The sequence below is a fragment of the Coturnix japonica genome, chromosome 2 (assembly GCF_054131305.1).
Source record: "Coturnix japonica strain WE chromosome 2, WE-NBRP24, whole genome shotgun sequence".
Lineage (NCBI taxonomy): Eukaryota > Metazoa > Chordata > Aves > Galliformes > Phasianidae > Coturnix > Coturnix japonica.
In genome coordinates, this window is record NC_140664.1 from 74,878,286 (window position 1) to 74,899,058 (window position 20,773).

The 20,773-nt window shown below is 40.6% G+C and overlaps 1 protein-coding gene across 15 annotated transcripts in view; it reads right to left on the minus strand.

Annotated features, from left to right (window-relative positions):
* Nucleotides 1-3,922: 3,922 nt before the first annotated feature.
* Nucleotides 3,923-20,773, minus strand: part of FARS2 (phenylalanyl-tRNA synthetase 2, mitochondrial) — a 217,093-nt gene continuing 200,242 nt past the window's right edge. For 14 of the 15 annotated variants that reach the window (XM_085540269.1, XM_015854553.3, XM_015854558.2 and 11 more), the window contains one exon: nt 3,923-4,233. In XM_085540269.1, coding sequence (XP_085396395.1) covers nt 4,095-4,233 — 139 coding nt within the window. In that variant the 3' untranslated portion in view covers nt 3,923-4,094. Of the gene's footprint in view, nt 4,234-6,499; nt 6,630-20,773 lie in introns of all 15 variants that reach the window. The other variant, XR_014943570.1, reaches the window with a different exon arrangement.

Below are 20,773 nucleotides of genomic sequence, written 5' to 3' on the forward strand. Positions count from 1 at the left end.
TAACAGAGGCCGTCTGACAAAAACACTGAAGTGCAAAACTTTGCCAACCATGTGACCACATCATGCGTGAACAACAATCAAACCTTATACAACAGACTCTACAGAGCTCTATGCTTTATAATTGCAGCTACTAATTTCAGAGTTGAAGTACAAAGTCATTTTCTCTCTCAGATGGTAGCAATTCTGACGGTGATGGTTCAGCTGGCAGGCCTATCCCTGAACAGCCAGCACAACAGTTTTTATGCTCATACTGAATTCAAAAGAACTTTTGCATCTTTCTGTGTGTCTGTGTGGAGGGGAAACAGCACAGAATGCTTTCTAACTGTGGCATAACTAACGAGCACTGGACAAGCTTCAGTTAACCCAACAGTGAAGACAGGGCTCTTCAGCTTTACTCAAGCATGAACTCAATGCATTAGACTAAATTGTGCTTTTTGGGGTGAGACTCCCTGCATTTGCTTTGTTGGAACACCAAAGAGTCCAGGCTTGGCCATGAGTATTTCAAAAATCAAAAAGCTGAGCGTTACGTGAACTTACACAAGGTTTGAGAACAGTCTGTCAGTGCTTGCGATAATCAGCACATCTGCCCCCAGTAAGAAGCTGATCAATTCAGTGCTAAAGTATGGCCACCGATCTCCAGAAGGGACAGGAGTGATGCTCTAAATGGAGGGTAAAATACCATCATCACACGTTTACAAATCTACTCTGGATTTTCTGAAAAGAAAAAAAATAAAAGCTGCTTTCAAATTAGTGCAGCTGTTCGACCATGTCTGGCAATATTAGTTTACTGATGGCAGAGGTCACTGAAGTCTCAAGGGTAAAAACAGAACAATTTACTGGCTCTCTTGCTCACAACACTTTTCCATCACAGCGCCTTTAACAAGAACATCAAAAACAAATAAGTGTCACTGCACTGTAAATCTGCAGCCAGTTTACTAGGAATATCCCAAACTGGAGACTAAAGCAAAACCTTACGCCTTCCAGGAATCACAGGTAACTTGAGAACTCACATTGACTATGAACAAAACCAGCACCCAGAACATTTAAACAGTACATACCGTTCAGTCAAAGAACTCCCCAGCTAGTTTTCCTGGGGACATGTCGCTTCTTCTGCTACAATTGATTTTTTTTTTCTCTTTTATTAAAGGCCACTGAAATAAAACTCAGAAGCACACACAACCAAAAGCAGAGAGTTGATAGAAACAAGCAGCAGGGCTGTGTGCCTTCCACTATGCTAGTCAGTCATAGCGTACACTAATTGCTCAAACACTGCTCCTCTTAATGGCATGATATCGCTTTGATATCTAGGAACTTGTCCATCTTTACTGGATGTGTAGCTCATCCAGTTACAACAGCTGCTCACAATGCAGGTATGTGAAAGATTAAGAGATTTTCATGAGGTAGACTGTAGGGAAGCAGAGACAAGCAGAAGAACTAACCTGGCACCTATGTTGTTCCTGGTCTTCATACTAGTTTAAATGCCTTCGTGCTTCATGTTTAAAAAAAAATCAGACATGTCAGGGTAGCCCTTTCTTTTAAAGAGCTGGTCAGGAACTGTGCCAGGGGTCTTCCTCAGCCAGGTTTCTATATTCCCACCAGAGGTCTGACCAGTCACAGATGCACTGGCAGCATCGTCTGTATTTGACCATCAGTAAAATAAATCATGGTTATTACATGTTCAGATTCCCATGGGCTCTCTGTTGGTGTCCACTAGGGGCCATATGGTTTCAAATTAATCACTTCTAATAGTGCCCACAGCAAATCTCCCCAGTAAAGTTAAGGACAGGCAATGAAGGAAAGGTCACGTTTTCCAAAGGATAGAAGCAGAAGAATGCAACACTGATGCCTTCTAATCTGAAGTCAATGCTTTGCTTGTAGTGATGAATCTCTGCTGAAAAAACAGGTTTTTAGATTAGATTAATCCTAGGATATATATGACAAAAGCTTACCTAATCCAAACATGCACAAATATTCCTATTATGCTCACAGCCAGCCCATCTGATTTCATAGACTTTAGAATCCTTCATGTAATTAAGTTGAGCTTGCTCCTGAAAAAGCTGTTTGTTGTTGCTGTTTTGTTTTTTTTTTTTAATCTTAATGGTTTGCATTTTTGTCTGAAAGTTGCTGCTATTTAAACACCTACTTGCAGAAGATGATCCCATGGTTTCAGGTCAACCGCTCAGAAATCTCTGCTGAAGTGATGTCCATGGCTGCAGAGACTGAGGAAGGTTCACTGTCCATTTTTCTTCTTGCTTTCCCCATGTTTCTATGCCCCCAAAACTATCCAATCAGAACGAGGGAACTGAAGGACACGGGGAGCAGAAAATGAACTTCATCAATCAATACATACAAATGTATGAATGAAATGTATCTTGCAACTTACTCCACCCTAGACAGTGTCTTGTTTGCCCAAGAGATGATTATCCTTGTTATAGATGGCAGATTTTAGTACACTCACCATATGCAATACCATCAATTAATATCCACTGCCCAGTGTGGTAGTGTGGATTGGGCCCTGTCTTGGACCAACAACTGCTCAGTGCAACACTCCTCTTCAGTGATTCTCACTGAGAATAAAAACATAAAGGATGAAGGAGACAGAGCAAGATCAAATGGGCTAGATTGTACTTAGTGATCTTAGTAGATCTTACTTTAAAAGTCACCAAGTAGGTTCGTATGTTGCATAAATAGCACCCATTCTGTTGCCTTGCAGAAAGCCTAGCATATTGTTTTCATAATCAAGTTATTTGGATGACACAACAGCGATTTAGATTAGGATTTGTTTACACAGCTAAATATGTTGAGTAATGAAATTAAAATAAGCTTTCTGCTTCTGTCACATCTGCAATAGTAACTGGCTTCTTATGGTTGAATACAAGCCCGCTGCACAGATGTTTCTTGATAAGGTATAAATCAGTGTTAGATGCTGTTTATTGCAGAGCTTTTACTGCTTTCTTCCCTGAAGGAGGGAATGTTCCCGACACAGCAACCAGATGCGACCTGCAAGACTGTGTGAAATACCATGAAAAGCAAAAGCAGATCCCTTATTCAAAATCAGCATGTGCAATGGCTCATCAAATAATTATCAGACCATTTGAACACCTGTCTAGGAGCTAACACAATTACTGCCAGGACTTACTTATTGTAACCTGAAAAACCTGAGCATCCCATAAATTGACTAGTGTCTGAAATAGGAGATCACATTTTAGTTAGGTCTCAATCCCAAACAGTCAAATTTCTGAGCAGACACTACTGCTAAGTAAGACAGCACGAGAGATCAAGGCAGGTGCATTTCAGGGCACTCTAAGGAAGAGCTCTCTTCTGCCATCCTGCCTCATGTAACATCATTCCTTTGACCATGACAGGGAACAGGTTTATATTGCAGTGGTCTGTCTGTCAGAAAAACTGAGATAAGGGATCTCCTCACTTGGGGAAAGTGTACATCTCTGAGAGCGTCGATATGTGGCTCCCTTAACTTCTGTGGTAGCAGGGACATCCAATAGGAAAGACTTACCAATGGCCCAGCATTTGAAAGCAGCCAAAGTCCAGTCCTAAAGCCCGTTTGGCTTCTTCTATGTAGCAAATGGAAGTGATACCCGAGGACACTGATGGCACAAGAGCCAAACTTCACAAGGTTTACCTCTTGGAAGTTTTCGTGAAGGAAAACCTGCCATTTCTTACTAAAAGAGAGGGAGAGGTGGAAGAACAAAATTGTCTCTGTTTTGCTTCACTCGTTATGCAGACAGAAGATCCTGTCAACACAGAAATAATGCCAACTATTTACTGGAATTTAATGGAACCCAGGGACCAATTAACGACACAGAAAACCACCAGGCAGTGTATTTCTTGTTGTAACAAGAGGGAAATCTCACATTACTGCTGCTCCCCGTTTTCTTAAAATAATGCGCCTCTGTCTTGTCAATTATTTCTTAATAGAAATGTTTATTATCTGGTAATTTCACCATTGCCCACATATCATTTGTTTCATATGCTAGTTTCAGTCACAGAATTCCTCTTTACTGGTACCCTTCATTCTAAAAAAAAGTAAAACAAAAAAAAGGGGGGAAAAATGAGAAAACAACTTCATTAGGGCTTCAGAACCTGCCCTCAACCCCAAGTTCTCGAACTGCTGATTCTTCAATAGCCTGATGGATCCGATGCACCTCGTTCTGCGTTAAAGTCCTTTCCAGGTGACGGTAAACGATACGGTAGCAATGGCTGACCTTCTTTGTCCTACAAAACACAAACCAAAAGAAGACTCATAAATACACGTGGCTACCAATGCAAATACTTGAGGCCGAACACTTACCCTCTGGACCAATTTTTATTTGCTGCCTAATTTTGTTCCTGTTGCTTGAAAATCATCTTAATGCTAAAGTACACAGTCTGGAGAGGCAGGACTGAGCTGAATTTTAATTCTGGCAGAAGACTTTGCTGAAGTCCACCTTATACATCCACTCAGTTTTTCTGCAGGTCTCTCGTTTTGGTACTAACACGGCTGTCTCCTGGGAGCACTGTGCACACGTAGCCCCCTCAGACTGCTGGGGCTGGTGACAGATATAAGGAAAACACCACTCAAACTCTACATGCTGGGAAGCAGCGCTGTTAGGTAACACGACGCATCTCAGGCCTCACCATTCTCCAGCATGGAGGAAGAGTCTCAACACACAGCCACAAAAGCAACATTCATTTTTCAACTGAGGTGAGACAGGACATTGTCCTCCATCTCCACAGCCAAACTGATGGATGGGAAGAAGCTGGGCTCCCAGCAGTCACTGTGAGGTGAGGCAGAGGCCCCCAGTCTTCACAGAGCTGCTTGGGATGGCTTCCCTGTGAAAGTTCCCACAAAGGGAACTGCCATCCTCACCCACCATAACATAACCATAACCATAACAAAAGTTATTTCAAATTAAAGCATTCCTCCATTTCTTTTGTGTTCTTTGAAGACGAAGCAAGTGAAATCTGACTAGTATAAGAAAGGGCACACTGTGTTTCATCAGTTGCTATCTGACTGCAGTTAACTGTTAAAAGACAGCCAAGAGCTTCCCCAGAGTGCAGGGTAAATGTAGAAAAGTGATTTTCAAGAGAAAAGAGAGAAGTGTAACTGCAGAGAAGGTGTTTCTCTGCTCTGCTCTGCTCCACCACTGCAAAGCAGTTGGGAGGAGAGAACTAGGAGAAACGAGGAAATGGAATAAGAAGGGTTTGGACAGCTGCTACCCAGAGAAATCTGATAAAGAGGAAGGGATAATTAATTGGGGCTGAACAGAAACGATTCTCAAAAAAAGACTACCAAATACCATTACAGCTTGTAACACTTTGGCTTTTAATGGCATAACAATCCACCTGAACAAAAACATTTCCAAATGTTTCAGCTCCAGCTGAAAATCTCTTCAGCAGCTGAACAGACATACGCCTGATCCTGAAACTCGACTATATACTGGGAATATCTTCCAGGAAGGAAAGCTATTGCTACCATTTAATGTAAAGTAAGAATAAGTTTGCTTAATGTAGTTAAGCTTTGCTAGGGGTAGCTACAGCATAATTCCTTTACTGGTCATGGTTAACTGAAGGTAATGATTTCTCTTGTCCCATGTGTTCATGTAGTTCCCTCCCTTCACCCTAGCGAGCAGCTCATTCACGGGCAAATTAAATAGGCCACAATATGATGCATTAGTCTCCTGTGGGAGCTGAGGAAAACAGCGTCTTCAGGAGGATTTTAAATTAGGAAAGGCCAGATGTCTTACAGGGTAGGACTGGACTGCAGTTCAGAAAGCTGCAAGTGTAGTTAAGCATTGGTATGGCAGATAAAACAGAGACTGAATTAAATGTAATTAATCTAAATGTAATTATAGTCAAACAGCAACATAAATGCTGACACACATGGCTGGCTACACATCACTCGTGGTTGGTATGTTACATTTTTCTTTTAGCTAGGATTATTTGCATATTTATTACTAATTAGAAAGAAGCATAGGTGTTATTACATAATAATAATTATTATTATCTCAGTAAAAGACAAACTTTTAAGTTTCAGAAAACTGAAGCATTGTTTTCAGGGCACTACCAGATAACTTTTCAAGGCAGATGAGGAAGAATACTCCTTGGACTTTTCCACTTAATACCTGCCCTATCCCCAACTAAAATACTAAGACAATGTGATTAATCACTATCATAAGCTTTGTCTGGAAACAATTATTGTCAGCAAATAATACATTTGCTGATTTTTCTTCTTGCTTTGCATGTTTGCATGTTCTCTGAGGATGCACAGTCACAGCCTATTGTAAAGATAGCTCTGCTGCTGCATAACGAACTCTCTCCTGCATGTCATGCTGCAGCTTGATGATAGAGAAGCAGCAGCTCTCTGTCCTGACCAGCAGAAAAAAAAATGAGGCTAAAACCAAGAACAGCAGCTTCACCAGGTAAAAAAGATACAAAAATAAAAATGAAAAAGAAATAATAAATTCAAAATAGAAGCTTGAGTGCATGGGGCTTTGTTTACCTAAGCTGCAGCTTGCAGTCACGCGGACTCCTTCTCTCCCATTAGGCTTTAGCTGATCTCAGTGTCACAAGTCTCCTCTGCACCAGCCTGCGGCTCTCAGGTAATGAAACGCAGTGAACACAGTGAAGCACTGCTCAAAGGGAAAAGGAAGACAGGGATGTATTCTGAGGCCACAGGAGGAAACAAGAACACAGTTGGTGAAAAAACACTGAAGTGAAACAATGTCAGAAGTCCTTTCATGTGTTTTTTGGAGGAAACAGCTTTGCCTCGTGATTTTAAGGAATTGGCATGCAGCCGCATTCACGTGCTAGAGAAATGCTCAGTGCCTGGTCAGGTTCCCTGCATGAGGCATCCTGAAGGTCAGTGCCTATGTTTTGCTATTTCAGCCTGGTATCTTTGCGCAGCAAGAAATTAAGGAACCTCGGTCTCACAGCTGTCTAGTAAAATGATCATGAAAGTGACCTGACACTGGAATTGGAACTAGAATGAAAGGCAAGAAAAAACAATACCCATGTATTAGCTTCCCCAGCATGGTACCAGAAAAACACCTTAAATTTACAGTAGGTAAAACTGTCTGACACTGAACTCTCCAGTCCACAAAAATATGATGTTAAACCCTCAGTGCTGGTGACACAGCAAAAATCCCTACCAACATCCCATGGAAAGCCAATAGAAGCTGAATGCACGGCTGTCTATGGTTCCATTTAGTTTGCAATGAGGATTATGACTGAGACTACCTTGGATACCCAATTCAGATACAGCCACCTACACTTGCTGTCTGAAAAACTATGGGAAGGAAGGCCTCCACAACTGGTAGATTTTGGCCACAGTTCCTGCATGAAACACATTCAAGAGCTATAACCTCTCCTTGAGGAACCTACCCAGCCAAAGCATCTCTCCCCAATTTACTTGAAGCTTGCTTCTTCGTTTTCCTGTCTTAAAAAGATACCAAAGTCTTCAGCATCCAACAGCACAAAGAAGATGAAATTACCTTTTCCTCTTTGTTTCATGCTTTCAGACCACATCCACCACTACTAAAGTAAGTGCAACTGCTAAATGTCATACTATAAATTTTAAATTGACAAATTGCACTCTTTGCTAGGAACCACATCATGGAAAATGGCAAAAGGCTTGTGCTATATACCTTACTGTCAAGGCCAAACAATTCAATTACCATGGTGATATGCATGTAGAATATAGCTGTAATTCTCTGAACAAAGGCCTTTCCCAAAGATGCATTCTCATCTGTCCTTTCAAATGCTAATACTCCATTTCTCTGGAAGAGCGTATTGTATATAAGAGCATATATTTTTAAATGGACTTGTTTTTGTTTTAGCGGATTTTCATGCTAGGGAAAGGCACTAGATCACCTCCAGAAGAAAGAACTGTTTTAAATCCACAGAAAGCAGGGAATGGTCATCTCTGTTGAACAGCTGATACCTGGCAGAAGCATGGTTCAATTTCAAAAACAGTTCAGCTCAACACAACCATTCTGAGATTGTCAATATTACTTGACCACTGCGTTGGCTGTTTTTTTCTTTGTGGTTTTAATTGTAAAAGAGATGTGTGCTTATTGAGAGAGAATGGGACTACAAATAATTGCTATTCTATTTCAAAAACTTGAGACCATAATGGACTTTTTTCTGTCTTCTATATGGACATGGTGAAATCTGTAACCAAATACAAAACCTTGAACCTGTTTGTATTTTTTCATTCTTCCTTTCTTTAATATCAATTCATTTTTAAGCTTATCTCATATTCTTGAAAGAAAGAAAAGGTCAAAAATCTGTTAATAAGAAAGCACTGTACAGGATGTAGTGGCAAAGCACATAAACAACAGCTGCTAGTTAAGTTAATGAAAGCTAGACAAAAAATGCAAGCACTCAAACTTGTTCAGCTTCTAAGTGTCTGAGACACTCATATATTCGTAAATAGGATGTAAACCATTTTCAAGTATCTGAACATTTTGTATATATAATGACTTTGCTTTTTCTACCTAAATCTCTCACCTAATCTCTTACATGTCAGAAGAAACAGAGATCACAGAATCATTAAGGTTGGAAAAGACAACTAAGATATCTAGTCCAACTGTCAACACATCACCACCGTGACCACTAACCATTTTCCCTAGTACCATATCCACATGGCTCTTGAACACCTCCAGGGATGGTGACACCACCACCTCCATGGGCAGCCTGTGACAGTGTTTCACTACTCTTTCTGTGAAGAAATGTTTCCAAATATCCAACCTAAACCTTGCCTGGTGCAACTTGAGGCCATTACCTCTTGCTCTATTACAAGTTATCTTGGAGAAGAGGCTGACTTTCACCTCACCACAAGTTCCTTTCAGGTCATTGTAGAGGGCAGTAAGGTCTCATCTGAGCTTTCTCTTCTCCAGACTAAACAAACCCAGTTCCCTCACCCACTCCTCATCAAATCTGTGTTCCAGATCCCTCATTGGCTTTGTTGCCCTTCTATGGACTTGTGCTAGGTCTTTGATAACTTTCTTGTAGTGAGCGGCCTAAACCTGAACAGAGTACTTGTGGTGTGGCCTCACCAGAGCTAAGCACAGGGAGATGATCACCTCCCTGCTCCTGCTGGCTACATTACTTCTGACACAAGACAGGATGCCGTTGGCCTTTATGACCACCTGGGCACACTGGTGGCTTGTTAACATCAGCCAGATGTTAACTAACACCTCAAAATCCTTTTCTTTTGCACAGCTTTCCAGCCACTCTGCCCCAAGCCTGTAGTGATGCATGGGGTTGTTGTGGCCAAAGCATAGGACTCAGCACTTGCTTTTGTTAAAGCTCATACAATTGGCCTCAGCCCAGTGATCCAGTCTATCCAGACCCTTCTGCAGGACCTTCCTATCCCCAGGCAGATGGACACTACTACCAAATCAATGTCATCTGCAAACTTACTGAGGGTGCACTCAGTCCCCTCATACAGATCAGCAATAAAGACATTAAACACAGTCTGTTTCTATTTTACATCCACAGCATTTCCCTCATCCACAAGGCAATTCACATGGTCACAGAAGATCAAATTAGTCAAGCACGACCTGCCTTCCTTGCACCTAAACCCAGTTATATAATGAAAGGATGTTTCACAAGTATAATCCAAAGTAGGAAGTCTCTTGACTATTAGATGCATTCACTAAAAGCTCAGTGAAACTACTCAACCAATTATTTATCGTTTGGCCCAGCACTTCCCTATCTAATTTTTTTCAAGACACCATCATAGTTTGCTGATGAATGCCAGCAAAAGAACCAACATGAGGATGGTGTGGAGCTCTTCCCTCTCAGCTCCAAACCACAAGGGAATCTTGCAAGCAGAACAAGTTACACTATAAAACCTGAAAGGATATTTCCCTGGTGCACTGTTACAGGTGTCTCAGTAATACAATACAGCCAACCCACTTCAGATCCAAGCAAGCACTTCCCACTAAAGAGCCCCAACGCCTCAAAGCACCAAAAGAAATGGAATCTGTCTCATTCAAGGAACACTGAAACATCACAGTTGTGAAGTATAGGAAGAACAGTGTCATTCTCCATTACACTAAAAGAATATCCAAAGTCTCCTTAGGATAACAAGATAACTGTGACACAAAATTTTGCTGCCATGGAAAGCCAGGAAAACACTGCAAAGCCATAGGCTTTCAGATTGTAGTTAGGCTTTTTATTAGTTTTGTTTTTAATACAGTTCATTGATTCCTTGAAGAAAGTAATACTCAGTGGTTGTACATCAGGTATGAAACCAGTTCTCAAGGGGATGGATTCCAGCACTGGTGCAAACTGTCTGTCCACTCCAGTCTCCCTCTCTTTGGGAAAACCATGTATCAAGTGCAGGTATCAATACTAAGGAGTTGATTCCACACGGATTTAAATCTGGAAGTCAGAGATGTCCCTCTTCTTAAGACAAACTTTGCTCTCTCCAATCACATGAGGCCTCTTCAGTTTCTAAGGGTTCACCATTCCATCTAGTGAGACAGTTCAAAATCCTGCTCTAAATCCAGGCAGATAGATAGGCTAGAGGCTGAGTATCTTCAAGAGTTGCTGACAGCACAGTAACCTTGGAGCATTCGCCATGCCAGAGAGAAGCAACTTCATGCACTTTTAATGGAATGGGTCTCTCAACTTACCAAGGCTGAGGCTTTCAGGAATAAAAGAAAACCTTGCAGTGGGCAGCCACATAAAGATCAGAATGTGTGCAAGCTGATGTGGCTCAGAGCATGGTTAAAAAAATACAACAGACTTCTTCAAGGTTACCACTCTAAAAGGACTACACAAGTGGAATAATGATAGGAAAAAGCAAACATTCTGATACTAATACAAACCTAAAGATCCAGTGAAACAACTGCTACCTACTGCAGTAGAAAACAAGAGAAGGTTGTTTGGTAAAATATTTGGGACATTTAATTATGTGCTAAACATAGAAAAATAATTGGAAGCATGAGAGAAAAAGTGATAGTCTCAGCATTGCACAAGATGTAACACCTGTTGTGTATACAGCGAAGAGTTTTATTTAGCTTCTCTTTACCTAGGTTTAATTGTGAAGGTTCAGTGACAAATGCTTTTCACTGTCTAATCGGGTTTTCACCAAAACAAAATGCAAAGGGCAATACTTTTGTTTTTGTTTACTATTTGATTAATAGAGGCTTAAACACTTGCCAACCCAGCAACCAAAAGAACAAAATAAATTGATTTGGATACCGCGCCTTGTAGGAATTGCTGCCTTGACTTTCTCTCTCTGTGTAGCTCATAAGCCACAGCAAAACTACAATTCCCATGAGAGGCCAAGGCCAAAAATATTTACATCCCCCTGAAACATGGTGAAATGAAGAGAGAGGGTCTGGTCCTGCATCTTGCAAAAGCAGTGTTAGTTCCATCACTGGTCATTAGTCACACAGTATCACCCAGAAGTTTCCAACCACTGGCAACCAAAATGCCGTCTGGAAGCACTTAAAAGTGACAACTTACCTCAATAATTTGAACAAAACCAATGTGAGAGGTGAATGTGGACTCTTTCAAATGCTATCTAAAATATTTATAGTAAAAATGTTAAATGTGATACCTTTTCAGTTCTTCTGAGTGAAAGATCAAAGAAGAGAAGTATAAATATTTAGCAGTTTTTTTTCACCCAACTACATGTTAATACTAAAGGCTACAAAAAGTATTACTAAAAATAACATTGCTGCCAAATTAAAACACATTTCATAATCGAGAAAAAAGGGAATTTAAATGAGAATTTAGAACAATTCATTCTCCTAAGAAATGAAGATGGATAGGAGAGACAGCACCTCCATAGAACATGAGCAGAAATCGTGGTCCACAAATTCAGGTGGCAGACAAATGCACTGTAAGGACTGAATGTTGGCTCAGGTACTTGTGTAGACATCACTGAGACCAGCGTGTTTGTCCTCACCACATACAGGAGGTAGGTGCTGAAGTTCCTTTTACATTTAACTAGAGGTGAGGTAAAGAGGGACGTGGCTCTGGACACAGATTGGGAACCTGTATGATTTTTCCAAAGTCACACAGCAAATCAGTGACACAGGAGGGACATGAATGACTGCAGTCACAGACCCTTTCAGTTACCTTGGAAATAAAACGGGCTATGGCAGGAAAAAGCATCTCATCCCATATACAGCGAACACGATAACCAAGTGCTCTGTGTTTGGCAGGTGACAAACTAAATTTAAATACAGAGAAAACAGGAGAGGAAGAAGATGGAACAGAAGAGTTAACAGGAGGACACAAGGGGCTTCAAGATCAAGCGCAGAAGGAGAAAGAAATCACTTGTCCTTTTTGTGCAAAAGCAACAAATTAAAAGCACCTGCAGGCAGTCTGCAGCACTTGAAGGCAACTCAAAAACATTTGTTCATCTGTGTGTGTGAATACAGGGAGTTTCTCAATGGGCTTCTACAGCACATGTAAAGACTAGCGCAAATTCTTCACCTGTTCACACAATTAAGTGCTCTTTATTATTTCATTCCACTCCATATATGATTTTTCTTTCAGAATTGTCAGATTCTATGAGCCTTTATCGGGCTAACTGGTTTTGTTTTGAAGATACAGAAATTCCCCACTTTCCCCCCCCCTGAGGGTGGTTTGGTTTCACATAAACAGACACAAGAAACCTGTTTTTATTGCTGTTCTGACAGTTGCTGCCTTGGGAAGACAACTAAGAAGAAGTCCTCAAAGTGAGGATGACCACTGTCCAGCAGACTGAACTACTATTAACACAGAGAAAAGCTATCTGGCTGTTAAATAGGTTAAAACAAAAACAAAAAATCACCACCAAAACAATAAAAGCAAATGAAAAAACCCCAGACCCTATTGCTGGGTCCCATCTGCATGGACAATACACTCACAGCATCATATAAAGCTAAAACTCTTTGTCTTATAGATGAGGCTTGCCTGGTTATTTTGAACAGAAGGGTGGTGGGGAATGTTAGTTGTACTGAAACCAGACAAACTGTAGCAATCAGGTGCACTGGACAGAACTTTTACAGTTGTCAAAATGAGTATTAGTTTGGAAAGCTCTAACTGATGCTTGGCATCAATATCATTAATATTATGCCCACCCTCTGTGAAAGGACAGAAGAAAGGAAACATGAGTATGATACAATGCTTGCGCAGTGAATAGCTCCTATAAGATGATAGGAGCATCCCTTGCTAAAACACAATGTGGGCATGAAGACAAATAGGTAAGGGAACAAAATTAGATGCTTCATTAGTAAATACTATGAAATTATTGGTCTACTATTCAAGAAAGGAAGGAAAGCCATTGATACATTACTTTAGAAAGTCCAAAATACCATTTTTGCTAAGGCTTCTTAAAAGGCCAGCTGATCCTCTAACTACTGGGAAATAATATCAGCAAAGAAGGGATAAGATTTCAGCCCAGAGTGGGGAATACACAGTGAGCACTAGGCTAAATCAAATGCTCTTAAATCGTCCGAGCCTGATGAACTTTGCTCTAAGATATTTAGAAACAAGTGGAAGACATCCCACAGCTGCCATCAGTTGTCTTTGAGGTCACTTTGAGGTTACCTGGAGGGTAAGTAAGATACCAAATGTTTGTGCTTATTTTTGAAAAGGAAAAAACAACAACAAACTACCCAAAAAACCAGGGGAGCTCTAGTTTTTACTTCAAATACCTGGAAAGACTCTGGTGTAGATAATCACCAATGCAATTGTAAGCGCACATCAAGAATATGGTAGTTGATGCCCCAGCAAGTAGCAAACATGATGCACACGTTGGGGTGTATACACAACTTCAGTCTGCTAAACCAGGTAAGAAAAAATAGTCTAGGATGAATATTCCACAAAACACAGAAAAATTTTAAGAAGTTGCAGGTGATGTGAAGAAATGCCAAAAAAGATGTTTAAAATTATAATGAATTACATAGAAAATGTTAAAAAGAAAAAAGAAAAATAGTAGATCCAGTTGATAAGATCAGGTAGTACAAAATATGCCTTTGTAAGTGTTTCATCTTGGAGGGGGCTACATAAAGGCAGATGAGCAAACCAGTGATCTACGTGATTGCCACTAAAGGGTGAAACAGCTGGAGTAGCTGACAATAATTTGTTGCTTCTGGAAGCAGTCATCCATAGTTTGTAGCCAAATCTGATGGATTCTTCTTGTAGGGTTCTTCATCCTGGCTTCTGTATGATGGAATATTTTCATTAATGGAATAGCTGATGCAGAATAAGTGTTTGCTAACCAGCAAATTACATTAAATTGGGTAAAACAGCAAGTGCATCTGGGGACAAGACTAGAACAATCTTGACAAACTGGAGAAGCTGAAGGACAGAATTCAATCAGGACAAGTGCAAGCTTCTGTATTTCGCTAGGAACAACCAGCTGCACAGTGAGAACGAGAAACAACTGGGTATACAGCAGCCCTGTACAGATGACATATGAACCACAAGGAATGACAAGCTGAAGGTGAATCGGTGATGTTGTGCTTTCACCTAAGCAAACATCGTTCTAGGATGAAGTACAGGAAGGCAGCCGGATTGACATCCTTCTACTCTACTCAACGCTGCTGCTGGCTCAGCTGAAGTACCCTCAAGAAAGATGTGAAACAACTGGTGGCAGGTCTTCTGGGAGCAATGAGAATGAGCAGATGTCCAGATAACATGAATTATGAGGGAAGACTGAGAGAATGCTGATTGCTCAGCATGAAGAAGAAGGAGCATTAAAACACCCTTCAAATACATAAAATACACAGTTAGGTAATAATCTGTTCATCAGCATTTATAGGAGGCAGGAGAAGAAAGTAATGGGCTCAAACTGCAAAAATGTTCTGCTTGTAAACTCGCTTGGAAAGACGGAGGGGTCATTCACTGCTGGAAATCTTTAAGGACTGGTTATACAAGTGTCTGTCAGAAATGCTATAAGTAGAGCCGATCCTGCTTTGAAGTGGGAGGATGAACTAGGTGGCAATACTCTCCAGTTCTGTAGCATAAAATTCAACAGTCTTTAAAGTGCAGCAAGTTTACTTGATTAACAAAGACAGCTCCGAACAAATACAAATCATATGTTTGCTTATCCCATTGCATTAAAAGGACACGGAGGCAAAAAGCCTGGAAGGTTCCGGAAGCCAAGCAAGTAGGAAATGCAAATAATGGTTGCTGCATGTGGCAAAAGAGATCTGTTTTACCAGTGTTATATTCCTTGGAAATAAAAGAAACATGGAAAAGCTTCTGTAGGGAACAGAAGAGAGAGAAAAAGACAGACAGAGAGGGAAAAAGGAATCACCTGAAAATGATGTAACCTCTCTAGGCCAGCAACCATTTCATTAGTGTTGTAGCCACTGCTGAAATACAGAAGATACTGAAGCAACACGAGTTATCTTGCAGTGACTAAAGCCAATGGAAAAATAAAACCAGCAACAGAGTGAAGTCCGCTCCTTATGACAGTAACCCAAAGGGAGAATGTCACTCCTCTGTCTGTCCCTTTGCTTCAGGGCTGAGATGCCTTAGGAAAGCTCTAAGGAACAGTCAGAGAAGATGCTGCATCTCCTTGATACGCTGAACTGAAACTTTCTTTTGTGTGCTCTTCTGATTTCATATCAATAACTTAACCCCCTGCTTTCAGCTATCTGCATTCACTTTGAAGTCCAGGCAGTTTAGAATGAGAAGGATAAAGTCTTGCTTCCAAAAAACAATGTTGCCAGCAAGTCTGTAGGAAATCTGCAACCCATAGGAGATACCAGTTCTTGTATGAAGACCCCAAAAATGACAACTATTCTGAGGATGATGGCCTCGCTACATAAGTGATTAATTTCATGTGTTGTTGCAGGTAGAGAGACTGAAAAATAGAGAGGAAATTACAAAACAATCCCTTGTACCAGTACCAGTACCAGTACCAGTACCAGGAATACACGTATATAAGTGCATATATACACTCACAGCCATCGCTCCAAAGTCTTTCACTAACCTTAGCAATTTTGTTTGGACTGGTGAGACCACTGGTTTCACGGCAACCTTGATGTTTACTATAACTTTTTCAGAGATTAAATGTTGATATCATAAAAGTTCCACTGTAGATGTGTTCTTTTGTTCCTACATGAAATATGAAGTTGCCAGGGAACAAATAAACTATTTATGACTTATGCCTGTACAGTAACAAAGAATGGCTTAATGGGGGCATGTAGCACTTTGAAAGCACTGCAGTCTGTTGTTCCCTGAACTGGAGGCTCTTACACAGCATTTAGGAAGTATATTCTCTTTTCTCCTCAAAATAAGATCAAATTCTTGGCACAATTGTCTAAATCATAGCAGTAAGATTTATACATGCCACAGACTCCTACACACAGTCCCACACGTCTGCTTTACTTGTAGGTAAATCACTGTAGGTTGCAGACTGCAGCACCCAGCCTGCAGCAGCTCCAGACAGATGACTGAAATTAGCTCAGTTACTCTTACATTACGAACTTTAGAGTTACTTAGGAAGACACTGATATTTATTATACATAAGATGCAGCAATTTGGTGGCTTGACCTCAAACTCCATCATCTCTGCTAGTACATCTTCCTCATGTGAATCCTGGCAACAAACAGAAGAGACTGTCCACCAGCAGGTAGCCAGCTACCCAAACAGTCACCTTGCCAACTGTCACCACACTTAAAATCAGCAGCTTGCTTTCTACTTTGCCTAATTCTTGTGATATCCAGCCAGCATGGCTGGCATTCAAACACAGCAGTAGCACTGTGTTTTGAAACACAGTACCAAAGAATATGAAAATCATTAGGCGTGGATACTGCTGAGATTGCTGCATTGTTACTCAAGCTCCCCTCTGAACTGTCTCCAACTACTATGTCTCTGCACTGTGCTCACATATATGCACAAATTCTTCTCCCCATCCCATGATACCTCTCTGCAGAAACAGCTGGACAAACACTGGTGATGGATGCGTAAAATGACTGAGAGAATACAGCAGTTTAAGAGATGACAGAGGAAACTCTGTAGCTGTTAAAAAGATGTAGACCACAATAACCCTGTGATATTTTTGCACTGTCATTGCTACCTGCAGTGAAGAACCAGAGAGACACCATGTAGATTATGGTGCACGGACATCGTAGATTCCTCTCCTGAAACCCAAGCGCTTTTTATCTGCGAGATCTAATCATCATAACACTTGATGCTATTGTGATTTTGCATTAGCATACACGGAAGGAAATGTTATCTCCCCTTTCACTTGCACAAATCTACCAGAGGAGTCAGAGTATCAGTATGAAGGACAAGGGATTCAAACAGTTACATGACAGTCAAAACACCTACAAGCACTTCCAACATAGATTAGAGCTTACTTATACTGCTAGCACACCTGCACAGAAAGGGACAAGGTTGGTCTCTCAGATCCCAAGAGAGATTGGTTCTCATTTTATATATCCAACAGCACATCACAGGAACTCCACAAGAGTTAATGGGGTAAAAGCAATGAAAAAACCTGAATCAGTCTCTGCATTTACCTACAAAGCTCACTCTTAGATCCATACTGTGTTGCATCAATCTTCATATATTTAATTAATTCATTTATTTATTTTAAGCTTGAGCTTTTATCTATTTTCTTTTCCCCGAATACTGGGTGACCATTGCAATAGCACGAGTGAGTCAATAAAACTGAGGTTTCACATTTATCAACTGGGCTGTTTGCACAAATCCTGCTGCCCTGCTTCTCAGATTTGCCCTACTGCTCTCAACCAGCACATCTGTCCGTGTGTGTCTGAGTGGCTGCGTGAGAGCTGATGTGACTTGAAAATGAAGAAAAAAAGAAAGACACAGATTCCCAGTCTGGTTCACTGAATGGCCATACCAATCCTTGTAGCAGCATAGTGCAGGGGGTGAGAACTGCACAATCCTTATGCTGCTAAGACAAATGCATGTGGAAATAGTTGGTAAATCCACATCATCACTAAAATACATTCATGTATGAAGTTTACGTAAGAACATTATGTCCAAAATGGGACTCTTACAAGTCTTACAAGAGTAAGGAAAAGACATGTCTGGCTGTCCCCAAACTCTGCTAAGTGCAGTATCCTGGCTTATTCCCATTGAAGGCAATGGAATGGTATCTCCTTTATGCTAACTAAGGATTTAGCTGACGTTTTACAAAACAAGAGGGATGGCTCCCTGGATAGCAGTGTTTTTAAAACTGATGAGCAGAAGCAGTCAGTCAGATCCTCTTCTTAATACACCGGTTTGGTTAGGAAACAACTATGTTCAAGACTGCATGAGCAGAGGTAGGCAAATACAACTATGCCAGTTGAGCTTTGCAACAGTGTGAACTCATATGCCACCATTTAAGACTGAGGTCAATAGCTTAGGCAGACCTTACAAAACTAGGAGCCTTCCTACGGCCCCTCCTTGAGCACAAGTTTGATTTATGTAGGCAAAATTCTCCCTTCTTGTTAATGTAATACAAGTCCTGCAAAGACTTACTTCTACTTGCAAGCTTTATTTTTTGGTACATCATCAAATACAGCAGCAGTGTTTAAGAGACTGCTTTCATTAAAGATTAATTGGTTCACAATCACTGCCTATAACTGTTTCTCTATATTGTGAGACATCACCCCAGGCTCACTGTATGACTTTCACAAATTAAGAAGTGGAGCTGGAAGTAGGTGTTGGGATTGAGAGAAATAACCGTGAATCACTCATTTGCTGACTGAAGGCATAGATGCCTTTAATGAAGAGTTACATGGAGGATACAAGATAATAAGTGGGACTGTTATGAAACTTAACCATGAGATACTTTGAGTAATGATCTACAAAGCTGCTAACTGGATTCAGTATGTTTTTGAGTCATTACCATATAGGACTGGGTTGCTCCGAATGGTATATGAAATCCATATGGCTAGAGACAGTAAATGACTTACTTTTGGTTAGAGAAGAAGATGGAAATGAGCACACATTTACATGGATCTTCAAAAATAAGAAATGGGTAATAGAAAAGTAATCAGCTGTGGTTACGTACCATCCGTACCAACAGAACTTTATCATTTAACTGTTAATTACAGATGTCCTGTGACTGAGAACCAGTAGGAAAGAAATTAGCATGAATTTTCAATGTTTGGGGAAAATACATAGTTGGTTCACTGGACTGATGTATCTGCTACGACATAACTCAAAATAAAATGAGGACAAGGTAGAAGGATGCTGGGTATAAATATAAATCACTGATCTTTCCCCTCTTCGAACATTTTCATGTTCAAACTGAGATGCTAAATGAGCCGAGCACTTAACACAAAAAAGAGCGAATTACAAACCCACCAGTATGGCTATAATTCATTCTGAAGTAATTATTCCAGCAAAGACCAAGGCTGAGCTAGTCAGACAACTCTATTATCTTTCACCTGAAGAAAGTGTGATTAGTGGAGGAAATGTCACATTTACACTTAAAAACTGTTTCAAAGATGACTTGTATCTTTTGGCACAACTCAGCCATCTTAAAAATATTGTGAGAAGTGGAGACAGCAAAGAGAACTCCTTTTTTTTTTTTTTTTTTTTTTTTTTTTTTATGATTTCTCACCCTTGCATTCAGCCACCAAGTTTAGCCCAAACATTCAGTATCTCAGCGCTTGGCACATCTCAGGCATCAGCACTGAGCTGCTGTCAGCTGATCCTTGGGGATGCAGCATTGGCTCTCCTGGAGATGAAGGCTCCCAGCACAGAGTCTGTGCAGCACAGAGCAGCAGGGCAAAGAGAAACGGTGTCTTCTTCACTACCTGGAAATGCTGCACAAATCATAGAAACATAGGACAGACCTGATGAGGATTCACAATTCCACTTCTCTGCTGAGTCTGCACTTGGCTCTTCTCTTTCAGCTTCATATCAAATTTGATGTGGCATCTACTTTTCTCTCCAGACCTTGTAAGAACCCTTGATAAGGGTACTTTTTTTTCCTCCACTATAAATCTCAAATAGAGCACCAGAAAACACTGACTTTATCTAGATGACCTTCATCGGACTGGTGCTGAAATTCTGATAGCAAATGATCACAACAGCTACATGAGGCTTAGAAGTACAAAAACTACCTGCATCACTGTATAGTGACATCCCGGCTCCAATTGTTGCATGGCTTGCAAAGGTCAAGGCTAAGAGGATGACTGGACCAGGCTAAAATCAGAGGCATTTTTGTTTTGTTTCAATCAAGAAATGAACCAAATAAACTTATGCCTTTTTGAAAACTTCCCATCTAGTTTATAAACTCAAATATACACACGTGCTATCTGTGATGTTCACTAGCTTTGCCCTTTCTATTCAGGATAAGCACATCTGCACTAACCTGCTTTCTCCAGTGAGCAGAGGCTGGAAAAAAACTTGGTTGTAAGTCTTGGAAAGCATCAGTGAAAGCAGGTTTAAGGAAGCAGTGTATAGACAGAAAGAAATACCTGTCTTTTGCTTGAAAGCAGGAATAATGTCTGACAAGTTACAGACAACGCTAAAATGAAACTTAAGTGTACTCACAGATTGCGATACTTGAATTACAGTTACAGTGAATTACTGAGCAACCATTCATCAGTTTGACTGCTGAAACTATGTCCATGCTTCTGGCCATACCAGCAATACAGCAAAACGTACTGTCTTCAACTGCTCCAATAAAGAATATTTAAGAATGCGCACACTTTAAGACTATGCAGATAAGCAGAGGTGGCAATTCATTCAGCTACAAAAATGGGATCGATTCCAGTTAACTTATTTATACTTGTCTGGCCTGCTTAAGCTAATATGTTCATCTCTGACAAACGTCAGACAT